This window comes from Quercus suber, unplaced genomic scaffold, assembly GCF_002906115.3.
Source record: "Quercus suber isolate HL8 unplaced genomic scaffold, Cork oak 2.0 scaffold_149, whole genome shotgun sequence".
NCBI classification, from domain to species: domain Eukaryota; kingdom Viridiplantae; phylum Streptophyta; class Magnoliopsida; order Fagales; family Fagaceae; genus Quercus; species Quercus suber.
Genome location: NW_027069610.1, coordinates 711,426 through 737,496, shown reverse-complemented (window position 1 = coordinate 737,496; position 26,071 = coordinate 711,426). Strand labels below are relative to the sequence as shown.

The window sequence follows — 26,071 nt, the reverse complement described above, 5'->3', positions numbered from 1 at the left end:
AAAAAAAAAAAAAAAAAAACTTTTTTCCCAATTGTGACAATGGCATTGCCAAAATTGTGGGGAAAATTTTCCTCACAATTTCGGCAATGCCATTGCCACAATTGGGAAAAAAGTTTTTTTTTTTTTTTTTTCAATTAAGTGCACACTATTTTTACAACATTTTTACAACAAATTCTAAGTATCAGATTGTTACTTATTGTTATTGTTATATTAAAATAGTAATCTCAATGTTAAATTTAAATTTGAACTAATAATAACTAGTTACTTGTGATTTATTGTAAAAATATTGTGTACGTAGCACATTATATTTTTCTTTAATTTTTTCCCAAATTTTGGCATTCACTTTTTTTTCCCCCCTACCATTTTCGGCAATACCATTGCCACAATTACTTTTTTTTTTTTTTTTTTTGGCACTCACTCATTGCACTTCTCACACTCATACATCCGGGCAGGTGAGAAAAATTGGGCAGATGAATTACGGCAACACTGTTGCCAAAATTCAAGTTTTTCTCTTTCCTCCCTTTTTCTCATTCTCTCTCCTATTTTTTCTTGAATTTCAGCAACACTGTTGCCGAAATTCAATCTCTCTCCTCATTCCCCTAAATAACTTATAACAGTACCTATAACGCAAATATGTTTTAAATTTAGCAATATTTAGCCCAAAGACTCCACCTCTCATACTAGGTGTATTTAGGGCCAAGTTTTGTTAAGTAGTACATATTCAAACTTGGCTTGTTAGGAAAAGTAAAAAATTCAAACTTGGCTTGAGCTCACAAGTTTAAAAATAGTATTTGAGCTTGAGCTTGGCTTGACTTGGCTTGTCTTGATTAATTAGTCAAGCCAAACTCAAGCTTAATATCAAGTTTAAACTCGAGCTCAAGTCAAGTTTTTGAACTTGAGATCTAAAAAAATTACATTATCAAATGCTTAAATTTCTAAAATTAAGAAGAAGAAAAAAAAAATTGTATGCTCATTTTACCATGTGTTTAGTCCTACTTATGATTAGCTATTATTCAAATTAAAATTTTACATAATTAAATTAATTCATTCATCATTCCTTGTCTACTAAAGCTTCAGCAAATATTCAAAATAAAATTTTTACATTCACGTAAGATGGTGAAGAAAAAAAAAAAAAAAAAAACTCGTTTGTAGCTATTATGAATGAAAAAAATACTAACATATTTTATAACTTTACTTTAGATGATTCTTGGAGAATGATCATATGTGGCCTGCTTAATTAACTAATTTATTTTTAAATGTAACTATAGTCTAAAGTGATTATTGGTCAGTTTAGAGGGAGAGAAAAAATTGAGGTAATGGGTAGTGATCCCGTGTTGGCTATGTCATTATTAAGACATGTGTAATGACTATATTTAGCTAACACATATAAAGTTATAAATGAATATATACTTGAATTATTTTATATCAAGTTTAATAGCTCACGAGCTTGTTTGTGAACAAATTTTTTTGCTTGGGCTCAGCTTGTTTATTAAACAAGCCTAAAACTAAGGTTTAAGCTTGACTTATTTATAAACAAACAAACATGAACGAGTTTTTTATCGATCCGAGTCCGAGTTGTTCATAATCGGTTTGGTTCATTAACAGCCTTAGGTGTCATTGAAGAAGTAATTTCAATCAAACTCTAGAAGTATGTTGTGTAGTACTCTAGCAGGAAGTTGTGTAGCAATCTAGCTGACTTAATACATGTATAAATAGATGTTATGTGTAAATGAAAGCTATGGAACATACGAAAAAAAAAAAAAAAAAAAGAATTGTGCAGCAATACTCTGTTCTTCTATCAATACAAATATTACCTAGAATTCTAACTTCATTTCTAGCAAACTTCTCTACAAAAGTAAAACACTAAATTCTCCTCCTAGCCATATAATTAAGAACTTGCACTCAACAGCTCGTTATGTTTTCGATCCGAAAATTTCGGTCATTATTTCCTGTTATAAATATTCCACCAAACTCACTGATGGGCAGGTAATGAGTGAGAGGTACGGTACAAGGATTGCTTGGTTAACTTATGAGCCAGCAATGCGAGGATTGTATGTATATCCAAAGTTACCACTTGTATGAAATGTTAGTTGTACTCAACAGCTCGTTATGACTTCAATCTAAAAATTTCAGTCATTATTTCTTGTTATAAATATTCCACCAAACTCACTGATGGGCAGGTAGTGAGTGAGAGGTACGGTACAAGGATTGCTTGGTTAACTCATGAGCCAGCAATGCGTGGACTGTATGTATATCCAAGGTTACCGCTTGTATGAAATATTAGTTGACCTCCCCCACCAAAATTGATGTTTTAATCAGTAACAGCTAGAACAAGAATTCTACAGTTTCATCATTCAAAAATGGTCATTTTCCACCATTTAAGGACAGAGAGATCTGGGATTCAAACAATTATATGTGCATGGTTGGAACTTGGAAGATCTGTGACTGTGGGTTTAGAGCAATGAAGTTAATACCGTACCGTACCGGCCGGTACGGCCGGTTTTTTTCGTACCGGTGAACTGACCGGTACCAAACCCTCCCCTGATTCGTACCGCTCTGAGTACCGGCCCATACCGGACTGTTTCGGCCTTACCGGCGAAAATTGGATGTTTCAGCCGGTAAATCTAAACCCGGCCGGTACAAAAAAAATACAAAAAAAACCAAAAATCATCTGTTTTTGTCATCACAGCCACTCACCACCACGTCGCCGGTCACTCCCATGTCTCCAGCCACTTCCATTTTGTCAATCGCAGTCTCCCCACCTGCTTCAGCTTCTTCTTCCTCGCCTCTTCACTTCTTCACTTCTTCGTTCTCTGTTTTTCTTCAACTTTTCAGCTTCTCTGTTCTTTGATTTTTCTAGTTTTGAACGCCTGGTATATAATATTTTGTTTTGGATGCTAGAGTCCCACTCTCACCGTCCTAACTCGGTAAGTTTGATCTGTTTGCTCTTGCTTGTTTTCTTCTTTATTTACTGATTAGATTGCTCCACGAATTACAACCATAATCCACGTGTATGGTTTAGATTTACAATCATGATCCACGTGTTTTAGTTCCAATAGTTTGATCTGTTTGTTTTTCTTTTATTTATCACACATGTATGGTATACTGGGATAGGTATGACTTTTCTTGAGCCTTCTTTTCTTGATTTTTATTAAATTAATTATATTATTATATAACATATTGACAATATATATATAATCCCATGTGAATATACTGAAGTCATGAGTCAAAGGTTTTCAAAATTTTCAAACTTATCAAGCACTCACGTGTCCTAGTTTTAACTTTTGCACATTGATTTTTATTTCTTTTGTTTTTTCATTACTGCATTTAGTACTTAGTATTATTATTAAACTACAACTCTTCTTAAAATAAAAAGTTATACTACAACCATAATTAATAATATTTTTAAAAAATTATTATTATTGGTCAGACTTTAAATTATTTTATATTTTTATAAGAATATATAAGATTTTTAAGAGTATATATATATATATTTAGCGGTAATTCCGAAACGGTACACCGGTATTAACCGGTATCCGAAATATATCATACCGCTGGACAAACTGGTATAACCTCCGGTACGGTATTGACTTCCTTGGTTTGAAGTTCAAACCACAAGTATTAGACACCACAAAGGATTTTGGGCTATTACTTGAAAACCCTATAGAACTCTAGATCCTACCTATAGTGTAATTTATTTTCTACCTAATTAAATTCTATTCCAAAGTATGGATTTTAATATGATACGGTGGGATTGTTTTACTACTATGACGTTTTGGTTTATTACAAATGAACCAATTGCCAAGAGTTTTGTGGTTTAATTGACACTTCTTAGTATGCCCAATTGAGATATCCAAAGTTCAAATCTTCTCTCCCCAACTATCGAATTATTAAAATAAAAAAAAATAAAAAACCAAAAGAATCTTTAGTAATAAAGGCTTTCTCAAATAATTTAGAGCTTCCTATGAATTAAAATCACATGGACCAAGTTTTGCATATGCTTTTGGTAGTTCTATTAGATTTCCGTTGCTGGAAATAGCAATGGAAATTTTTCCAGCAGCGGCTTTGCGTTTAAATGCCAAACAGCCATAGAAGTAACGATGAGAATTACCTAAAATTAATGTTGTATTTGTTTGGTAGGAATTTAATATAAGAATCTAAGTTTCTAAAAAAAAAAAAAAAACAAAAATAGAAAAAAGAATTCAAAGTTCTCACTTAAATTATGGATGATACCATTGAAGTAATTTTGTGAAGGTTTGAATAAAAAATCTGAGTTCAAATTACGCCTCCAACACTTATGAGTAGATTTCTAAAATTAGTTATATATATATATATATATATGAGCAAGACTTAAGTACAGCATTTAGGTATGGTTTCTTAAGTTCTCCTTTTAAGATTCTATCATGTGGATTTTTTCTCATGGCATGAAAGTGTATTTTTTAATTAAGTTACCACATGATTGTATCTTAAGAGGGGAAACTAAAGAACAATACTTAAGGTACTGTACCTGAGTTTTATCCTATCATGGATTGAACTTGTGACCTCCGAATTTACTTTACTTCCCAAGCCAATAAATCTACCACCAGATTGTGTTTTTTTTTTTTGGGGGGGGGGGGGGGGGGGGTGTGGTTTAGAACTACAAAATACCAAAAATCTAATTTTCAAGAATTTAACCAGCCAAGAGTTTGCACTTAAATCATAAATTCTTAAAATTTTGGCCAACACAACAAGTCTTAACTCCTAAGGACGAAGTCACAGTCCTTTAGCAATAATCATTAATTAAACTATTATTATGGTTTGGTTATCTTAAACTTATTCAATACTTGGTACCAGTCCTCTCTAATATAATATAGTTGACTCAATACATTAGAGTTTCTAGGAGAAGTGGTTTTCAATTAGTTCGACGCCATAGGTTGAAACTCTAAAAAAAAAAAAAAAAAGTTTCTAGGAAATAAATAAAAGTGGTATTTTTAATATTTAAATATTAATTATTTAATTTTCCTTAATATACTTATTTTGTTTAAAAACCATCCTTGTTGCTTTTGAGATATTAAATTATTAATGAAGTTTTTGTATTTAGTTTGTTTGTACATCTCTTCTATAATTGAGAATAATCAATCAATTTAATCTTCTTCTGATATAGCAATTGATCTTAAGTAGGATTTTATCAAATTTAATATATTTAAGATATTATTGCAACTTCACCTAATAATATACTCTATCATGTGGGAGACTCATTTACAAAAATTAAGGGCTTGAGCTTTTTATATTTTATTTTATTTTGAGAAGAGATAAGTAGTTTAAACCTATGGCGTCTGCTCCATGCATCTCTTTATTATTAAAGTAAAATATCAATTGATTTTTTGTATAAAAAATATTTTATTCGACAACAAGAGACTTAACAAATTAAGCTAATAGAACCTACGAAGCCTCAGGTTAAGGAAATTGATTAACAATGATTATTCATGATTTTAGTATATGTTCAATATCTTGAGGGTCTTCTTTGAAGTGGGTAAAGAACGAAAAACCTTTTTTTTTTCTTTTTTAAAAATTAATTATTATTCTAAAAGAATTTTTAACAATTTCGGGTTTTTTTTTTTTTTTTAAAATTATAGTGGAGGGCCTAAGGTCCTTTTTGTTCATTTTTTTAGGCATGGGGCCTTAGGCCTAGACTAGAGCCAGCCATATCACATAAATAACAAACTTTACTATAAATTTAATTACCTAGACACTCACTATTATGTATATAATAGAAGGAAATATTAAAAGAAAAGTACTACATAATACTTAGAATACTTAGATCACAATGAAAGAAAAAAGTCGCAAAACGTGGATTTTGCCGCCCATATAAATGTTGTTCCTGTAACAAATGAGATTCAATTCAATTGGGTGCTTGTATGGTCAAAATCATATGAATATATAAGTTTGTTTAAATTGCATATAGGGTTTGGATTGGATCCAGTGTTGTAGTGCACTATTAATTTTTTTTCCCCACTGGCCACTGCTATGGGTTCCTGAAAATAATACCATACTTATGGTAGACAAATTATTTAAGAAGAAAATATAGTTTATTGACATGTGCTGATATTAATTACCAAAAAAAAAAAAAAAAGTGTTGATATTCAGCCTAAAATTAATAAAATGTTCCTCCTGCAGCCAAAGACAAGAGAGAGAGAGAGAGAGAGAAAAGAAGAAGGAAAATTGTAATGTTAACTACAAAGTGTAGAAGCAACTTGAGTAGTAATTTCAGATCTGAGACAGTTCATGGAATACAAACTACAAAGTCACAATCTAGATCAGCAATTTGCAATGATATAAAATTGTGACAGAGAACATCATTTTCTCAAGAATAGTGATGTTTATTCAATTGTTGTAAATGAGCAATGAGAGGGATTTAAGAAAAAAAAAAAAATTAATTTAGTGGCAGAATAGGTTTTTTTTTTTTTTGAGAGAAGAATAGTGGCAGAATAGTTGGTATTTAAAATAAGGGAAATGATAACGAATGCTTTTAGGATACTGGTTAATAATACATTTAAAGAAAGTTTTTATGGGAAATGGAAAAAAAAAAAGTTAATATTTTGATAATTTTTTTCATTTCCTATAAAAGTGATATCAAAACTTTCCTAAAATAGATTATTAACAAGTACCCTAAGGGCACTCGTTAGAATAACCAATAATAGATCAATTTTGATATTGTACAATTGGAATTATGATTGGCTTATAATTAGGGCGCTAGGGGTCGCTTTCTCTTTCAATGACAATAAATTAAACAGAAGAGCCTTTTTGGGGTATAGCTAGAAATATTGGGCAAATGTTGTCAACTGTGACCCTAGTCCTTAAAATAGCTTCGCTAAAGTCCGTACGTTGGTTTTTGGAGTTTGGAACCAATAGGTCACAGAAGGATAATTAGAATAGTACTAATCTTGGCTAAATAATCTGCGTAAATTAACTGGGATCCACAAGGACAAAAATATAAACTTTTTCATCTACTACATCGTGACCACACTACTCTATATATAGGTGATAGTAAGTACCACGGAGTAAATAGTTCATTAATATGGCAAGTGGTACTTCGAAGTCTTGTTAGATTTAGATTACTACTAGTTCCTCATGGCATCAAAGAAGAGGGATGTACTACGAGGAGGTATTGCATGTTTCGGAAACATGCATTCTCCTCCTCACAAATGGGTGAACCCCACACAGTAAATATTTCATTAATATGGTAAGTGGGAACTCCTAGTTGCCAAAATCATGGTTTGTAGCTTCACATAGCAGTTTCTCTTGGAAAATTCCCAAATAAGCTCACAAATGCTAATCTTTTCAGTTGTTAAACAATTTCTGTATGAACAGTATTCCATTCTAAAGGGTTCATTAGGAATCTTGTCTCTACTTCACCATTTGCTTTTCTGATAAAGAAAGGCTCATTTGATTGAATTGGTTGCAAAGTTTCTCCAAAGCTATAAGCACATGCTGATAGATTTCTCCCAAGAAAACTGGCTGCAATGTTATTTTTTTGACCAAGAATTGATGACTATCACTTCCACAGTCAAAGATTTGTCTATCTTCTTCCCTCTTATTGGATCACCAACCTCGAATTTGCTCAGAGTCCACCCCCTTATGAGAGGGAAGATGCATGTTTCCGAATCATGCAAAGCTTCCTCTGTACTATGAGAGTTGGGCCACAACTTATTGAAAAACTAGTAATAGATTGATTGCCACATGTATCAATAATCATTATTGCAGTGTCAATCTGCCACTAATTATAGCTAATAAATTTGACGTATGATTGTACACACGTACCATTAATTGCATATGCCACATGCAAGTAGATGATTTGGACCAATACTAAACGAGAATCATCTAATAAATTTATAATAAATCAATTTCCATGATGACTGACTGATTTTGGAATATATAACTTATTAGGGTATGTTTGTTTTAGTTTAATATATTAATTTATTTTCCCTACTAGTTGATGCACCTCTTTTTACAACCTAATGCAGTAGAAATGTTAGTAATTAAGAGTGGGAAAGAAGAAGAAGAAGAAGAAATCGCAACACATTTTCTCAAATCTAGTTGATGCACATCTTTTTGAAACCTAATGCAATAGAAATGTTTGTAATTAAGAGTTGGGAAGAAGAAGAAGAAGAGGAACTGGCGACACATTTTCTCAAATGTGATGGTTGAATCACTCTTTGAAGTGTCAATTAACCAAATTAATGCAGAAATCAATCATTAGCATAACATTAACTTGTCACTTAACCATCAAATTCCCTAAAAATATCAAGACTTTGCAAATTAAGATATATCATTGCAAAAGAGAATGCGGCAAAATTAGGTGCCACGTAGAGCAAAATTAGGTCGAAGATGATAACCACGCATGCATTATTCTTGGCTAGACAAACTAGTTAATGTGATGCATATTGTCGATCTCAATTTAAAAAATGTGAGCAAAAAAGAGAGTACATGTACGTGACAGTTTAGAGAGGACACAATCACTATACTGATCGATTATTAAATTGTAATAGGATTGATGTTGAGAATGAACAACTCGTGGTGATGTTTCTCAAACGCTCCCATATCGATCACTCATAGAGATTGTCAAAAAACGATTTGTTCATGCATGATATACTTGTGGGATAATTCAGAGACAGTTCCATCATATGGAACAATCGTACGTATACATTATGCTGTTGGTCCCGTTTTAAGTAGATCAAGATTTTTATAAGAGAACATGGTAGAGTCTGGTGGAGAATCTCAGTTGATGCTGCCTTTTTTCCATCCATCCATAGAGCCAAATTTTTAGGTGCATGGTTGATGTTTGTGTTGTGTGTGCCAAAGAAGAAAAGGCAAGGAGTTGTTGCTTGAAATAAATCGATGCCAAAACCAAAGCTAAACCTATCCTTTAACCTCCACAACTACCTGTATAAAAAAGGGTGGCTCTTATTTCTCCTAAACCTTTCTCATAGAACTTGAACGTGAACTTTATACTACAAATTAAGGAGAGAAAGAAACTGTACACGTATGGCAACCAATACATATTAAAGAATTATGATGTAACACTACGTATACAAGATTTTTACAACAAATTTTAAATGTCAAGTTGTTACTAGTTATAATCTAAGAAGTACAGACACTTAATTTAAGGTGTCATAATAAAAAAAAAAAAAAAATTAATTTAGTGGCAGAATAGGTTTTTTTTTTTTTTGAGAGAAGAATAGTGGCAGAATAGTTGGTATTTAAAATAAGGGAAATGATAACGAATGCTTTTAGGATACTGGTTAATAATACATTTAAAGAAAGTTTTTATGGGAAATGGAAAAAAAAAAAGTTAATATTTTGATAATTTTTTTCATTTCCTATAAAAGTGATATCAAAACTTTCCTAAAATAGATTATTAACAAGTACCCTAAGGGCACTCGTTAGAATAACCAATAATAGATCAATTTTGATATTGTACAATTGGAATTATGATTGGCTTATAATTAGGGCGCTAGGGGTCGCTTTCTCTTTCAATGACAATAAATTAAACAGAAGAGCCTTTTTGGGGTATAGCTAGAAATATTGGGCAAATGTTGTCAACTGTGACCCTAGTCCTTAAAATAGCTTCGCTAAAGTCCGTACGTTGGTTTTTGGAGTTTGGAACCAATAGGTCACAGAAGGATAATTAGAATAGTACTAATCTTGGCTAAATAATCTGCGTAAATTAACTGGGATCCACAAGGACAAAAATATAAACTTTTTCATCTACTACATCGTGACCACACTACTCTATATATAGGTGATAGTAAGTACCACGGAGTAAATAGTTCATTAATATGGCAAGTGGTACTTCGAAGTCTTGTTAGATTTAGATTACTACTAGTTCCTCATGGCATCAAAGAAGAGGGATGTACTACGAGGAGGTATTGCATGTTTCGGAAACATGCATTCTCCTCCTCACAAATGGGTGAACCCCACACAGTAAATATTTCATTAATATGGTAAGTGGGAACTCCTAGTTGCCAAAATCATGGTTTGTAGCTTCACATAGCAGTTTCTCTTGGAAAATTCCCAAATAAGCTCACAAATGCTAATCTTTTCAGTTGTTAAACAATTTCTGTATGAACAGTATTCCATTCTAAAGGGTTCATTAGGAATCTTGTCTCTACTTCACCATTTGCTTTTCTGATAAAGAAAGGCTCATTTGATTGAATTGGTTGCAAAGTTTCTCCAAAGCTATAAGCACATGCTGATAGATTTCTCCCAAGAAAACTGGCTGCAATGTTATTTTTTTGACCAAGAATTGATGACTATCACTTCCACAGTCAAAGATTTGTCTATCTTCTTCCCTCTTATTGGATCACCAACCTCGAATTTGCTCAGAGTCCACCCCCTTATGAGAGGGAAGATGCATGTTTCCGAATCATGCAAAGCTTCCTCTGTACTATGAGAGTTGGGCCACAACTTATTGAAAAACTAGTAATAGATTGATTGCCACATGTATCAATAATCATTATTGCAGTGTCAATCTGCCACTAATTATAGCTAATAAATTTGACGTATGATTGTACACACGTACCATTAATTGCATATGCCACATGCAAGTAGATGATTTGGACCAATACTAAACGAGAATCATCTAATAAATTTATAATAAATCAATTTCCATGATGACTGACTGATTTTGGAATATATAACTTATTAGGGTATGTTTGTTTTAGTTTAATATATTAATTTATTTTCCCTACTAGTTGATGCACCTCTTTTTACAACCTAATGCAGTAGAAATGTTAGTAATTAAGAGTGGGAAAGAAGAAGAAGAAGAAGAAATCGCAACACATTTTCTCAAATCTAGTTGATGCACATCTTTTTGAAACCTAATGCAATAGAAATGTTTGTAATTAAGAGTTGGGAAGAAGAAGAAGAAGAGGAACTGGCGACACATTTTCTCAAATGTGATGGTTGAATCACTCTTTGAAGTGTCAATTAACCAAATTAATGCAGAAATCAATCATTAGCATAACATTAACTTGTCACTTAACCATCAAATTCCCTAAAAATATCAAGACTTTGCAAATTAAGATATATCATTGCAAAAGAGAATGCGGCAAAATTAGGTGCCACGTAGAGCAAAATTAGGTCGAAGATGATAACCACGCATGCATTATTCTTGGCTAGACAAACTAGTTAATGTGATGCATATTGTCGATCTCAATTTAAAAAATGTGAGCAAAAAAGAGAGTACATGTACGTGACAGTTTAGAGAGGACACAATCACTATACTGATCGATTATTAAATTGTAATAGGATTGATGTTGAGAATGAACAACTCGTGGTGATGTTTCTCAAACGCTCCCATATCGATCACTCATAGAGATTGTCAAAAAACGATTTGTTCATGCATGATATACTTGTGGGATAATTCAGAGACAGTTCCATCATATGGAACAATCGTACGTATACATTATGCTGTTGGTCCCGTTTTAAGTAGATCAAGATTTTTATAAGAGAACATGGTAGAGTCTGGTGGAGAATCTCAGTTGATGCTGCCTTTTTTCCATCCATCCATAGAGCCAAATTTTTAGGTGCATGGTTGATGTTTGTGTTGTGTGTGCCAAAGAAGAAAAGGCAAGGAGTTGTTGCTTGAAATAAATCGATGCCAAAACCAAAGCTAAACCTATCCTTTAACCTCCACAACTACCTGTATAAAAAAGGGTGGCTCTTATTTCTCCTAAACCTTTCTCATAGAACTTGAACGTGAACTTTATACTACAAATTAAGGAGAGAAAGAAACTGTACACGTATGGCAACCAATACATATTAAAGAATTATGATGTAACACTACGTATACAAGATTTTTACAACAAATTTTAAATGTCAAGTTGTTACTAGTTATAATCTAAGAAGTACAGACACTTAATTTAAGGTGTCATAATCGTGTTATACATGTGTCATATCTGTGTCATTTCAGCTATTTTATGTTACAATTTTAAAAAAAATTGCTCGTGTCACTATATCATCTCCGTGTCCGTATTTGTGCTTCTTAGGTAATAATATGGATTCATCATTAATACAGTTTTTTTACCCATCAATAATAATTTGATACTTAAAATTTGTTGTGAAATTATTATAGATGTATCATTATTATTAATGGCCAAAAGTATAAGCTATAAAGTAAAAATGAAGTATAAAGGGACACGTGCATAGCCGACTTTGGCACGTGAGGGAAGGATAGGGGATTATACATATGTAGCCATGTAGGTTAATTAAGTGATAAAGTGGGGCTGTCAAGCGTGTGAGAAGAGGGTAAGATTCACGTGAGAAAGCCCCAAAAGGAAGACAGGTGGAGAGAAGGAGAGGGTTGGCTGTCAATTATCGATCCAGTTTGCAGTTGGAAAGAAAAGTGTTTTTATCTCCCTCTCAATTGAGTGTTGAGTAGCGATGTGGGGTTCTCAATATTGTAGCTAGTACGTTAGAGGACAATTCCCACTTTTTTCCCACTTTTTTTTTTCTTATATATAAATTAATTCTTCTTGCATTTGAAGAAAACAAATTAGAGGGTATTGTAATATATAATTGAAGTTTGAAACCTAATTATTATGTGCTGTACTATAAGTATGTTGATTAGACAATATATGGTTTAATGTAAAACCAAGAAAAATTTAAAAAAAAAAAAAAAAAAACATGATTAAACCTATTGAAAAGGATGCTACATATTCCTTTGGAAGTCAATGAATTTACGTACATTCTAGGTTTATTGACTTCAATTTGCATACATCAGGGGATTAATTACCGGATATAAAAGGTGTTTATTATATATATTAATCAAATTAATTAAAATTTTCTAGTATTATAAAATACTTTTCATACTTTTGTAAAGACAAAAATGAAGAATGGACTAGGATTTACTGTTTCATAGAAAGCCTATGTGTAAGTACTAATTAAGGCTGCTAGCATATATATCTCAAGAGAAGTACACAAATTAAATATCTATAATTAATAGTAAACCTATAATAAAACTCGATTTTGTGTGCTCATTTGGTGTATTATCAATATAACATTATGTAATACTATGTAGCTCTAAATTGAAAGAAAAGGATGCGGCACCTCATTGCATGTTTAATGTAATTCTTAGTTTCCGCATTTTTACCCTCTGCCTAAACATTTTTTTTTTGGGAGAGAAACTGCCCAAACAAGCTAAACAACAACATTGATGATTGCTCCAAACTACTTCAGTTAGATATTATTTCTTGCTTTCAACAATTAAAATGTCCATATCTGTGGGTACGCAATACAATATTGGAAAGAAAAGGGATGCATTGTATCTATTACCAATACTTTGAGAGTGTATTAAATTAACTAGTGTATAATTCGTGGATATGCACCATACAATTAAAAAAACACAATTACACATATGGATTCAAATTATACATCGTTTAAGTCATAGATATATACATGATTTTTACTCTTTCTTTCTTCTTTCTTCTTTATTTTTTTATTTTATTTTACTTTTTGGATATACACATAAGTTTACTCTTTTTTATTGGGTTTCTTTTATGGTTTTTTTTTTTGAGAAACTGGTTTATTTATATTAGATTCTTCATCTTTTGCACAACATTAACTCACCTAGAAATTAAAAAAATATATAGATATGACACGTGGCGCAAAATTAGACTACAATTAAAATCCAATTTGAAATCTAATTGAATTTTCTCTCAATTTTACCTATTAATATAGACTAGCTTGTAACCTCATGTATATGCATAGATATGCTTAAAGATATACAATAAGATGTATAATATAATTCCTATATGTAATTTAAATACTATTGATAGTTATTTTTATATTTTGTTAACTCTTTAAAATTTTTTGTAACGATGTTATTAGGTATAAAATGTAAATTGTCAATTTTTTTTTTTTTTTAAGTATTGTGAAGCACTTTTTATTTTATTTTATGATTTATTTATTCTATATTCTTTGGTTTTTTAGTTAATAACTCACTTAAATGAATATTTATGACATCGTCCTACATTTGATTCTAAAATTAACAAATAAAGCTCTTTAAAAATAAATAAGTTAGGACACATGACGCAAAATTAGAATTCTAATTTAGTTTGATTTGTGTACTTTTAATTTAGACTATTACTCTTTACCCACTTAAAATCTGCATGTGTTAATCACACATCAAAAAAAGAAAGTCATGAAAACACAATAAGTAACAACTTCATTTAGATTTCAACTACGTTACATTTATGAGCCAAAAAGTAAATATAATTAGACATAAGTTGAATAATATTACTGAACTTTTTTAAGCTACAGGATGACAAATTCAAGTTTGTTTCAAAACGCAGGTGGTGGCTAAATATTTTTTCCACTTTAATTAAGAAGAACTTACTATATTTGGTATAGTTCATTGGTTGGCACTCTACTCATTCCCCTTTGTACGTGTGCACGCATGTGTGTACGATAGGACTTTTTTAAGATTGGGTTCCAAGTTGGGTTTAGTGATTTATTCTCCACAATTAGCAGAATTTATTGATGATGAAGGAGGCATCAGAAACTGTGCTCCCACCGTAAGGGAACCAAATATTGGATTATGCTTAAAGCTTGTCAATGACTGAAAAAAAAAATTTAAAAGACCAAAAAACAAAAACAGAAAATACCTACACAATTATGGATTCGAAAGCACATTCACTAAAAGCTTTGTGGTTCAGTAGTTTTGGTTGATTCTCCTCGACATGAGAAATGGTTTCAAGTCTACTTTCTTCTCTTTTTGTAATTAAAAAATAGTTGTTAATATCTATTAAAATGCACTTATTAAAGAGGAATTTAGAAAATTTGAAGTTGTAAATATTAATAAAAATATATTCTTCAAATTGAAATTTACTCTACTCCTTAAAAAAGAACCTATTGATTGCAGTAGCTAAAATTATATTAATCAATGTGGAAAAAAAAAAAAAAGGCATATTGAGCATTTTGCATTTTAGGATTTGGTTAGAGCAATATCGGCGCAATTATACAAACCTCTTGAATGGCAACTTCAACTAAACAGTAGTCCCACGTGGCAAAACAGTGAGCTCGCCAACTTCTTTTTCTAATAAAAGATATTTATACGTCTACGTTATTGGCACCAACATGGAAACCTAACATTCACGAATAAATTAGAATAATAAGTGTATTTAAAAAAAAAAAAAATCAATCACCCTAAAAGGTTTTTCTTTGAAACAAAAGGCATACATTCATCTGCAACTATGGCAAATTGATATATAGAAAAAAAGGAATCCAAAGAACAAACGATTGAGCACAAAAGTAGGTCACTATGGTATACTCACTATAATTCAATCATCTTTTCAATGCTACTCGTAAATACATGAATATATTAAATGAAACAATAAATCAATAAAGCTAAAAATGATAAAGCACCAAAAAAAGAAAAGAAAAAAACCTGTAAAAATCAAAGGCTATTTAGATAGCAAAAAAGGTAATGGAGCATGTCTATCTTGACATTGCCAAACCCCAAAGCGGTTATCTATGGCTTTCAAGCCATATATCTCGCAAGCTGTTTTAGTACTACAACTTTTTTTTTTCTTTTTTTTTTCACAACTCTAATATGGCAACTGTCTATTACTTGTACTTAGACCCATGTCAAAAAAGACCCATCACTTTTTTTTTCTTTTTTCTTTTTTTTTTCTTTTTTTTACGACTGTAAATCTGTTACAACAGTTACATTAGAATTGTGATAAAGTTATGGCAAAAAATGTTGTGCGGAATTTTTATCATATCTTCTACAGAAACTTACCTTGTCTTGAGCCAACCCATTGCACGTGCCAGCCATCCTTTATGTGTTTCCTTCAAATGTAATCAATAAAATCTCTCCTAGCTTGCTACTATGCTGTACCTCTCTTTGCCTGTATTACTATGTTAGGTTAGTGAATAGTGATGCATAATACTAGTTACTTAATATGACCAAATGGTCCTAGCCAACTAACATTTTCACGAATATGTGCCAATTATTAGCTAGGGCATCATGGTCATTCGAACAAATCAAAGGATGGTGGTAGTTTGGATCATTGAGATGACTTTGTACTGACCTTATCTTTATTTTATTCCGTAGTTTGCGTTGGTTTCCAAAGGACGTATGGGGCAATTGATAATAATAGCCGACATTGGTGATGGCATTTTAGTCATTTTGTGTGCAACTTAAACATGATTAAATTAAACACAATTTTTTTAAATAAAAAAAAAAAATTGGTTTATGCGTATGATAATTTAATTTGCTGAAAAGGCCACTTTGGAGGTCCTCAACTTGTAAATTTGTAGGGACTCTTTATGCTATAATTCCTTGAGAACTAGATAAGGCCATTTTGGTCAATTGGGACAAACATATATTAATAAAACCAAAAAAAAAAAATTGTGTGTTGTGTGTGTTTCTTCTACATGCCTATAATATTAATAATTTTCTCATTTTTAAAGTTTAAAACTTTCTTTGACAAGATGAGCAAACGAATAAAATAAATAGAAGTTATAATTGGTGAGTAAAAAGGAGGCGAAGAAGAAGAAGAAAAGCGACTGCTTCTCTTTTCTCTCTCTCTCTCTCTCTCTCTCTCTCTCTCTATCTCTCCATCTCTCTCTCTCTCTCTCTCTGGCTTGAGTTTTCCTTTAGAGAGATATATCAGTCCCTCAAAGCTTCCATTTTTAATTTTTTTTTATATATAGTATGTAACTTCCATCTCTCTTTTTCCAGAAGGTGATTGCAGAAATATACTTACTGCTAAGAGCAATAAAAAGAAAGGGAGAGAAAGAGAAAGAAAGAGACGACAGTCGGAGGCGACAACACACAGTGAGAGAGAGAAGGAATTCGTGAAGCTTTCATTACCATAGAAGGGAAAACGATGTCTAAGAGCTTTACATCCTTTCACTCTTGCAATTCTAAGAGGTACATGTAAAACACACACACACACACACACACACACACACACACACACCTCTCTCTCTCTCTCTTTTGTGTATATATATACATGATGAACAAAGCTGAAAATGATTAAAGGAAATAAAAAAATCATAAAGCACCACACCAACAAAGACCCATGTTCCATCTCATTTTCTCTACTTCGTTTCCACTTTTTTTTTGGTTCTTTCTTTTAATATAGTAATCATTTTTTTAAAAACCCTTTTGGTGGCTATTGAAGAATATTGATCCGTATTGAATTGAACAGCAAGTGAAGCTTGGAGCGTGTCTTGTCTGTCTGTCTGTGTGTGTGCGCCTGAAAAGCCAAAGCGAGAGATGATGATGATGAAGAAGAAGAATATTCTGATATGGGACTAGTAACACCACCGCTTCCACCACTTATTTCTCAGTACTCGAAGACCCACCACTCAATTCCAATCCCAGAGAAGTCCAATAATTCTACTAATTCTATGTCCCAAGAGTACCACCACCACCATCACCAACCAGGCATCTTCAGCTTCTCCAATGGGTTTGAAAGATCGGCCGTGGCACACCAAGACCAACAACAACAGCAACAACATCACATAGCCCAGCAGATCCGCAGGGACAAACTGAGAGTGCAAGGCTTCGAAGCCCCACCGCCACCACTAGTGGGATAGACGACGAAGAATCAGGTGGCCTTCAGGTCTACGAGACTGCTGGGATGTTATCAGAGATGTTCAATTTCCCTCAACCTGGGGCTGCTACCACTGCTACGGCTTCTGCAGAATTGTTAGACCAACCCCTAACGCAAAATTATCATCGAATTCCGAGGCCACAACAGCCCGGTGTGGGTGTAGCAAACGAGTGGTACGGAAATAGACAAGGCATGGTTGTGGGGTTAGGACCCTTGGGAGATTCAAAGAATCAGACTAGTGTGAATAGCCGTGACAGTCTATCTCATCAATCTCAGCCCCAGCATCACCATCATCATGCTCAGATTTCTAGCATTAATGCGGACTCAGCCGCTGCCATGCAGCTTTTCTTAATGAATCCACAACCAAGATCTCCATCTCCTCCACCTCCATCACAAACAGCTTCAACTTCCTCTACTCTACACATGTTGCTTCCAAATCCTTCCTCTTCTCTTCAAGGTTATGCTCCTGCTCCTCACTCAGCTGGTGCTGGAGGAGGAGGTTATGGTCAATTCTCTTGGGTTCCTGATCATGAACCAGGTGGGTCTACTGCTACCCAACTCAACAACCCTAGTGAAATTGGAGGGGTTGTGGAAAGCCAAGGCCTTTCATTGTCTTTATCATCTTCCTTGCAACATCTAGAAGCAGCTAAAGCTGAAGAATTGAGGATGGGTGATGCTGGTATGTTGTACTACAATCAAAGTGGTGGGCATCATCGTCCACTCATCCATACTATAAGAATTTGGGTGGTGGTCATAGTCACAGTAACCAGTCATTGCATTTACAAGGAGTGGCTCAGAATCACCACCAGCTTCATGTTGGATTTGGGTCCTCTTTAGGTGTTGTGAATGTGTTGAGGAATTCAAAGTATGCCAAAGCCGCCCAAGAGTTATTGGAAGAGTTTTGCAGTGTTGGAAGGGGTCAGTTCAAGAAGAACAAGTTTGGAAGGCAAAACAGCACCACGAACCCTAATTCCAATCCAGGTAATAGTGCTGCTGGTTCTTCATCAACAACAAAGGATCTCCCTCCATTGTCAGCAGCTGATAGAATTGAGCATCAGAGAAGGAAGGTCAAACTTCTAGCCATGCTTGATGAGGCATGTAATCTTACTCTCTCTCACCCTCTCTCTCCTCTCAAGAGTCTAGAGTCAATCATTTAAATAATTATTTATTTAAAAAAAAAAAAAAAAAAAAGACGGGACAAACACAAAGTTCCGGCAAGTTTTAAATAATTCCTTTCTTGTTTTTTTTTTTTTTTTTAAAACATATATAGCAAAAAGCCGGCTGGCGAAATAGGGTTGGTTCTAAAGGATTAAGTTAGTGGGGGTGTGATTACACGTTATTTTTTTAAATTAAAAATTATATTTTATGTCACTGATTGGATTGTTGGGGGTGGTGGTGTGCTTTGTGCAAGGTATTTTGGTTTTTGGTTAGGTGAAAACGTAAAGAGACTACTATTATAGGAAAAATGCCTTCCAGTAAGATGAGACGTTCCTTGTGATTGGGAAGGTGGCCAATTCACAATAATCCACATTCATATCTATACCACATTATATGTGGGGATTACTTGCTATGAATGCCACTGCCTCTGAAAGATCCATATCCATCACAGTAAATATTATTTGCAACAAAGCCATTGATATATTGTACCTGAGTTTGACCAAGTGGGAAGGAGGTCTTTTCATTTCTTATTCTTATTCTTATTTTTTTTCTTTTTTTTTTCCCCCTCTTGTATTCTGTTTATGCACACAAGCTTGAAATCGGTTCTATTCAGGAAAGAAATATCCCATTAACCATCATTTCACCGTACCTTCAGGCTTTGATTCAAGCATATTTATATAATAATAATTAATTCATACTTTTTTTGTTCTTTGGGCTTCCTTTTGGAGCATCTAGGAACCATAAAGTTGTCTTATAAGCCATTTTGAGCCTTAAAAAAAAATTCTCAAATAGCAATCCCTTTTTATCTTTTCATTTTTTTACTCTGATTTCTCTTCTCGGCTCAATTCTGCTGATACGCCTGTCTTTCCTTCTTTTCTTTTTTGGTTCACTCTCTTTATTCCAAGTTGCTTTAATTTTATTATTAAGTTAATATATCTCTTAAGGAAGCTACCTATTTCATATTTGTAGTCGTTGTTGCTACATTCCTCTATTTCAGATGAATATGATGCTTCATATGAGATAGAGAAATCTAGAAGCAACGATGGTATGTGTGGAAATTACATTTTCCCTCTCTTTTAATTGGTTGGTGAGTTATATTAATGGTGAAATTATTAAAGAGGGTGCTGTTTCAATATCGCAAGTGTTGGTTTGACTCATCTCTTTCTCTCTCATGTGGTTGGGCTCTTTGCATGAGACAGAAGAGTGGAAACAACACTTGTCCATATTGAAGAAACATCGTTTGCCATTAATAAACTTTTTATATAACGTTCAAGTAGGCGATCGTAACCTATGTAATTTCAAAATTTTATGACCACAATAAAAGCACTACTTGATGTCGAATTATACCTAATACAACCTCAAAACGATAGGGACGTTTAGCTTTTTATTATCATTAATCCATCTTAAAGATTACGTAATTTGTATGTGCAGGTGGATCGAAGATACAACCACTATTGTGAACAAATGCAAATGGTAGTGAACTCATTCGATCTGGTTATGGGCTTTGGTGCTGCTGTCCCTTACACTGCCCTTGCACAAAAGGCAATGTCTCGGCATTTCCGGTGTCTAAAGGATGCAATATCAGCACAATTGAAACACAGTTGTGAGCTACTAGGAGAGAAAGATGGTGCGGGGAGTTCAGGAATAACAAAGGGAGAGACACCAAGGCTGAAAATGCTAGAGCAAAGCCTGAGACAGCAAAGAGCTTTCCATCAAATGGGTATGATGGAACAAGAAGCTTGGAGACCCCAACGAGGGTTGCCTGAACGTTCAGTCAACATCTTGAGAGCCTGGCTTTTTGAGCATTTTCTTCATCCGTACGTTACCTTTACCTATCTCACCACTCTATAGCTACTAATGAAAATCAAGAAAGTTGAAACATCATTACAAAATATAATAACCTCGTAGTGGATTGCCTTTCTTTTGTATCTTTTTGGTGATTAAAACAATGACACTTTATTATCAGTTAAATGGAAATACAGCAAAGCTTATAAACACAAACACAAATAAAAATGATGAAAAGAAGGAAAGACAAAACCTTTTTGACTAGTGTCTACCTAAGCAACAGTCATGCAGAACGCAGTGTCCTTGAATATATGTCGTCTGAGTCAGAAAAAAGCTGAAAAAGTTAACTGCTTTAATTGAACTATATACTGTTTCACTTTCCTTCTTCAGAGTCTTTGGTTTCTCTCCCCTACAAAACTAATGGTGTTAAGAGAGATCAGTACTCAGAGCAGTGGTCTAGTTGTGTTTTGCAGCAGTAGCTTATGCTACTGATCTTTCTTTCTATTTCTTAGATTCTCACGCCCATGCAAGGAAAGGTTCAATCCCATCTAGGGGTACAGAAAGCTCGGTGTTTCTTTACACAGATTTTCGCTATAATCCTGATGTCATTTTCTGGTCACTTTCTCAGGTACCCAAGTGATGCAGATAAACATCTGCTGGCACGTCAGACTGGTTTATCGAGAAATCAGGTTGGTCCTCTCTCTCACACTTCTCTCTTTTCTCTACAATAAAAAGAGTAAATATCACAGTTCGTACACACAACAAAGATTAATTAAAAATCTTTACTTGGGTGTGTGGCTAAAGAAGCGTCCCCTACTGAAACAAAGAAGAGAAAGGAAATCTATGAAAGAGGAGGGACCAGCAGTGAGTCCAGATGGACTTTGCATGGTTTTGTGTTTCATTTGATTATTTCTCTGGATTCTTCTCTTTCTGTTAGTGAAAGACAATCATTTTCTTCCTTACTACTATTTTTCTTTACTTTGGATTCTTTTCCCCCCATGACATAAAAATCTAATTATATTAAAAATAATATTAAGGTGCAGATCAAAGTACATTATAGACGAGACGTGAGAGTTTGCAGCTTTGTTTCTCTGTCTGTCTCTCTCGGTCTTTCCCTTTCTCATACATAGTCACTAATCCAATGACACTATCCAACCACATGATACTTTCATACAGCCATAAAGACAGTAAATAAATTTGGGTACTTGACAAATAGCGAACTTCTTGTGTAATGACTGTCATACTCATATCATTATCTTTCGAGTAATCTTAGGGTTTTAATTTTTTTTATTTATTTTTTCATAAAACAATCTCATTTTCACATCATTATTTTATCATGTATCAATTATGACATGTCTCATTAATAGTTGTGCAAAATTGTGTTGCTATATTTATTTTATATCATCATTAAATAGATTGTGCTGATCAGTGTTAACATTTTCAATTCAGTAGGAGTTGAATTGCTTGTTAAAAAGTCCAAATACATCACACATGGGAATTTTTCCTGCATTAAGAATTTCAAACCTTGTGAGTTATAAATTGTGGAAAGTTTAGACTAAAAAGAATTAAAATTCCTCATAGTTTGTTAAAAATAATCCTTGATAGTTTACATTTATACCATTTTGATATAATAAATTGAATTTAAATTTAAATCATATTATAGAAACAAGATGTTTAAAAATGTAATTATAATTGTTCATAAGTGAAAAAACACCCTTAAACATTAATAAACATCTTATTTGAACGAAAAATATATGTTTTTTGTTCTAAAACTAACTCTATATAGTTTGTTCTAAGAAGAAAAAGAAAAAGAAAAGGTGAAATTTTTTGAATTTAAGCATGACATTAATAATTCTTACATATATAAAATATGCTAAAATTGATATTTCTCACCTAAAAGATGAAATTTAGAATTCTTGCATATCATAGGAATTGATATATTTATAAGCATTGTAATTCTTTAAAATTTTATCAAATGAATAACTAAATTATCTCTAATTCTCAATAATTTACAATTGATATCTTAAATTCCACTGTAATGAACACACAAGAGAGAAATAAATGGTCCTAGATCTTCAATATCAAGACTCAATAGCAAAAGTAAGTGATGAGGGCACAAAATGGAGTGAGCTTCATAATAAGCAGTGTTGATTGTCCTTTCTTTTACCAAGGTTAGGCTTGTCATTTCATGGGCTTTAATCATTGAGCCACAGATTCTTTTTTTTTTTTGGTTGCTAAATCTTAGTAACAGATTTGGATAATTTTTTGTTTGTTTTGAGAATCAATAATTTGGATACTTAGGGCTTACAATATAATATTACTTGTATAGCCTTTGCAAGCAAGTCAATTACATAAATTAATTGGCAATTAATCAAGTAATAATGGGTTGCGTAAACACTTGTACATTTGTTATACTCAACACGCAATCATATTTCTTCTTACTTACAATTAATAATCACTTATTAAAAAAAAGGAAATTCTTATTAAACTCTTTTTTTTATTTTCAAATTCAAACATTGCAGCGTTTGTGTGTGCGTGTAACCTAATCCAATTTATGGTGGGAATATACTCTTTTAAATTATTATTTTTTAATGGAAGAATGAATGATATATGGTCAGTCTCAATATGGGTGATGATTACTTATTACACATTGCTTGGGAATACTAATTGCTGACTGATCTAAAAGGATGTGGTATTGAAATGAAAGTCAGAATATTAAATTGCTGAATTATATAAATTTAATGCCTTTACTATGCTAACATTGAGGATTATAAATGTGTGTTTGGGTCAATAGGTTTCAAACTGGTTCATTAATGCTCGGGTTCGGTTGTGGAAACCCATGGTGGAAGAGATGTACCAACAAGAAACGAAAGACGAGGATTCAGCAGAAGAGAGAGAAAAAGATAGCAGCAGTGGCCTTATTGCACAAACTCCAACGCCCACAACGACAGGTACCACAACAGCATCAACGACAACAACAACAACAACTACAATGTTAACAACTACTACGCCAACAGGCAAAAGATCCGATATCAATGCGTGTGAAAGCGACCCTTCACTCATCGCAATGAATAGACAATGCTTCTCGGAAAACCAAGCAAAGCAGCAACCCAATACTACTACTACAACAACAATGGCCAACAACAACACCACCACCATTGCAACCACAATGTCCGACGTGGTCTCGACGACCCATGATTCGGACATGCAGCACAATAATACTGTTTCTACTACTACTACTCACAGTCACAGAGCAGCAATGGCTGCCGCCGAGGACACGTGTCGCCGTGGCAGTGTGGTTGCAGCTGAGTTTGGGACCATCTCTGGTAATGCTGACATTGGCTCCACCCTCATTAGGTTTGGGACCACAGCTGGTGATGTGTCACTAACTCTAGGGTTACGCCATGCCGGGAACATGCCCGAGAAAAGTTCTTCTTTCTCAGTTAGAGACTTTGGGGGTTGTTAAAATTTGCTTCTATACTATAGTAGCTTAATTAAAGCAACAAAGATTATCTTCTTCTTCTTCTTCTTTTTCTTCTTTTTTTGAAACTTAGTAGCCATTAAGCTTAGATAGTTTGTATGGGGGGAAGGGCTATTATAATTGTATAGTAGATTGTTCATGCATATTTTGCTTTTGTGTACTTGAGGTTTTTATACCTTAATAGGAGCATTTACTAGAATAACATAATACCATATTTTAAAGAGAGAGATGGGGAAGAGAGATTTATAAGCATTAGGTTTTTAAATGGGGGTAGTATTATAGGATGATATTATCTTATTTTATGATATTTTGAATAATGACAAAAACCCTACAGATGGGCTATTTATATCCTTGTGAGTTGTGACCATGATTCGGTATATTTAAAGCTGATAAATTTCATGTCTGATAATTGTTATGATCAAATCACATGACGAAAACAGTAGACAGATTTGTGCATTGGAATTTAAGTCATGTCTATCTATTTTGTCTCTTTTGTTGTTTTGGACATGAGGTATTTGTTTTCATAGTTTCAAATTATATAGTGATGATCTTTATAGCTTCCTTTTCATAATGGCTATGCAAGACCACTGGCATGCATTCAGAAATAAGAGATTTATAGCCTTTAATACTATCAGTGGACTGGTATCTTTATTGTTGGTGAAATCTTTGAAGGGATAGCATTCACATCTAGTGCTCTAAATCCCATTAAAAGCTAAAATTGAAAATATTATTTATAAAATTACACAAAATACCTAGTACATCCGGTTCTTTTCACAGTTTAAAATTTGCAAAATGATCTAATTCTCCAAATTTGAAGGGGCAGTGGAACTCTTATATTTATAATTAAGCAGTAGTTATTACACACACCATACACACCAAAGTTAGATTTCAGTTAAAAACAAGTGTGTGTATGTTATATGTGTGTAAGAGTTATTTCCTTGTATTTATTACTTTTTCTTTGTTCTTGAGATCTCTGTAAATTTTGGGTGTTGGTTGTGGGATGCTGGGTGTGGTGACCATGGGTGGTCAATGGTCATGGTGTGGGGAAAATTGTGTGATAATGAAACTATAAATGTTGTTGGAAGATAACACATTAAGAAGACTCTAATTAAGTATATAATATAATATATAAGGACAACGCTTAATCTAAAAGTTGATACCAGATATGAATGAAACTGTAAATACTGTTAGGGAGACTTTAATTAAATAGCTCATATAATATATGAGGACACAACTTTCTCAAAAAATTGAGGCTATAGATTACGGCCTAATTATACTATATTAATTATTTACTTTTGTTATTGTTATTGGATATGGCACTTAACTCACCCGCGTATATATACTCAACAAATGCAAGACCAATATATTTAAATGCTCTTGTACATCTGTAATGACCATAGAACCAAAACAAAAAATAAAAATACCGTTTGATTTACTACATTTTTATCAATAATTCTACAAACTTATGATGATAGAGAAAGTTTTAGGCTTCTCAAACCTTATCCTACTTTTGTCTGCATCAAAATATATATATATATATATTTATATATTGTTAGCGTGTATATTACCTCAAAATAAATTTAAGAACCAAATAGTTTGTTGGTATTTTGGATTTCTCAATAAGAAATCACGTAGGGATGGCAATTGTTTGGTTTGAGATAAGTTGGAAGCAAAAATACTTAGCTGAGTTCAGTGGTTAGCTAAGTCAATTAATTGATAACAGATGGGATTGGTTCATGAGGAAGCTAATTAGATTCAGATCAGAGATTTTAAACCCAAGATGATTTCAAGTTAGGTTTAGGTTTTGCTATAATTAATTAAATAGTCCTATATTAATTCGTGTGTTTATAATCTATTATTTAGGTATCGACAAATTTTTGCAGTAACTAGGAGTTTTGAGTCAAGTTCAAGTGGGGAGCATGAAACTCAAACCCTTTGTTATTTAGCAAGATTCTTGAGACATGTAGAACTCTAAAGCAAAGTTTCAAAATAACACAAGAACCCACAAGCTAAATCAGTAACAGTATTTAGATAACTTGAT

The 26,071-nt window shown here is 33.0% G+C and overlaps 1 protein-coding gene across 1 annotated transcript; it reads left to right on the top strand.

Annotated features, from left to right (window-relative positions):
- The first annotated feature begins 17,113 nt into the window (after positions 1–17,113).
- LOC111998170 (BEL1-like homeodomain protein 2) lies at positions 17,114–24,380 on the top strand. Its single transcript, XM_065777159.1, is given in 6 exon segments — positions 17,114–17,575; positions 17,578–18,315; positions 18,318–18,700; positions 20,196–20,581; positions 21,178–21,238; positions 23,344–24,380. Coding segments are annotated over 6 exon segments (2,517 nt in total). The 5' UTR covers positions 17,114–17,298; the 3' UTR covers positions 24,016–24,380.
- The last annotated feature ends 1,691 nt before the right edge of the window (positions 24,381–26,071 follow it).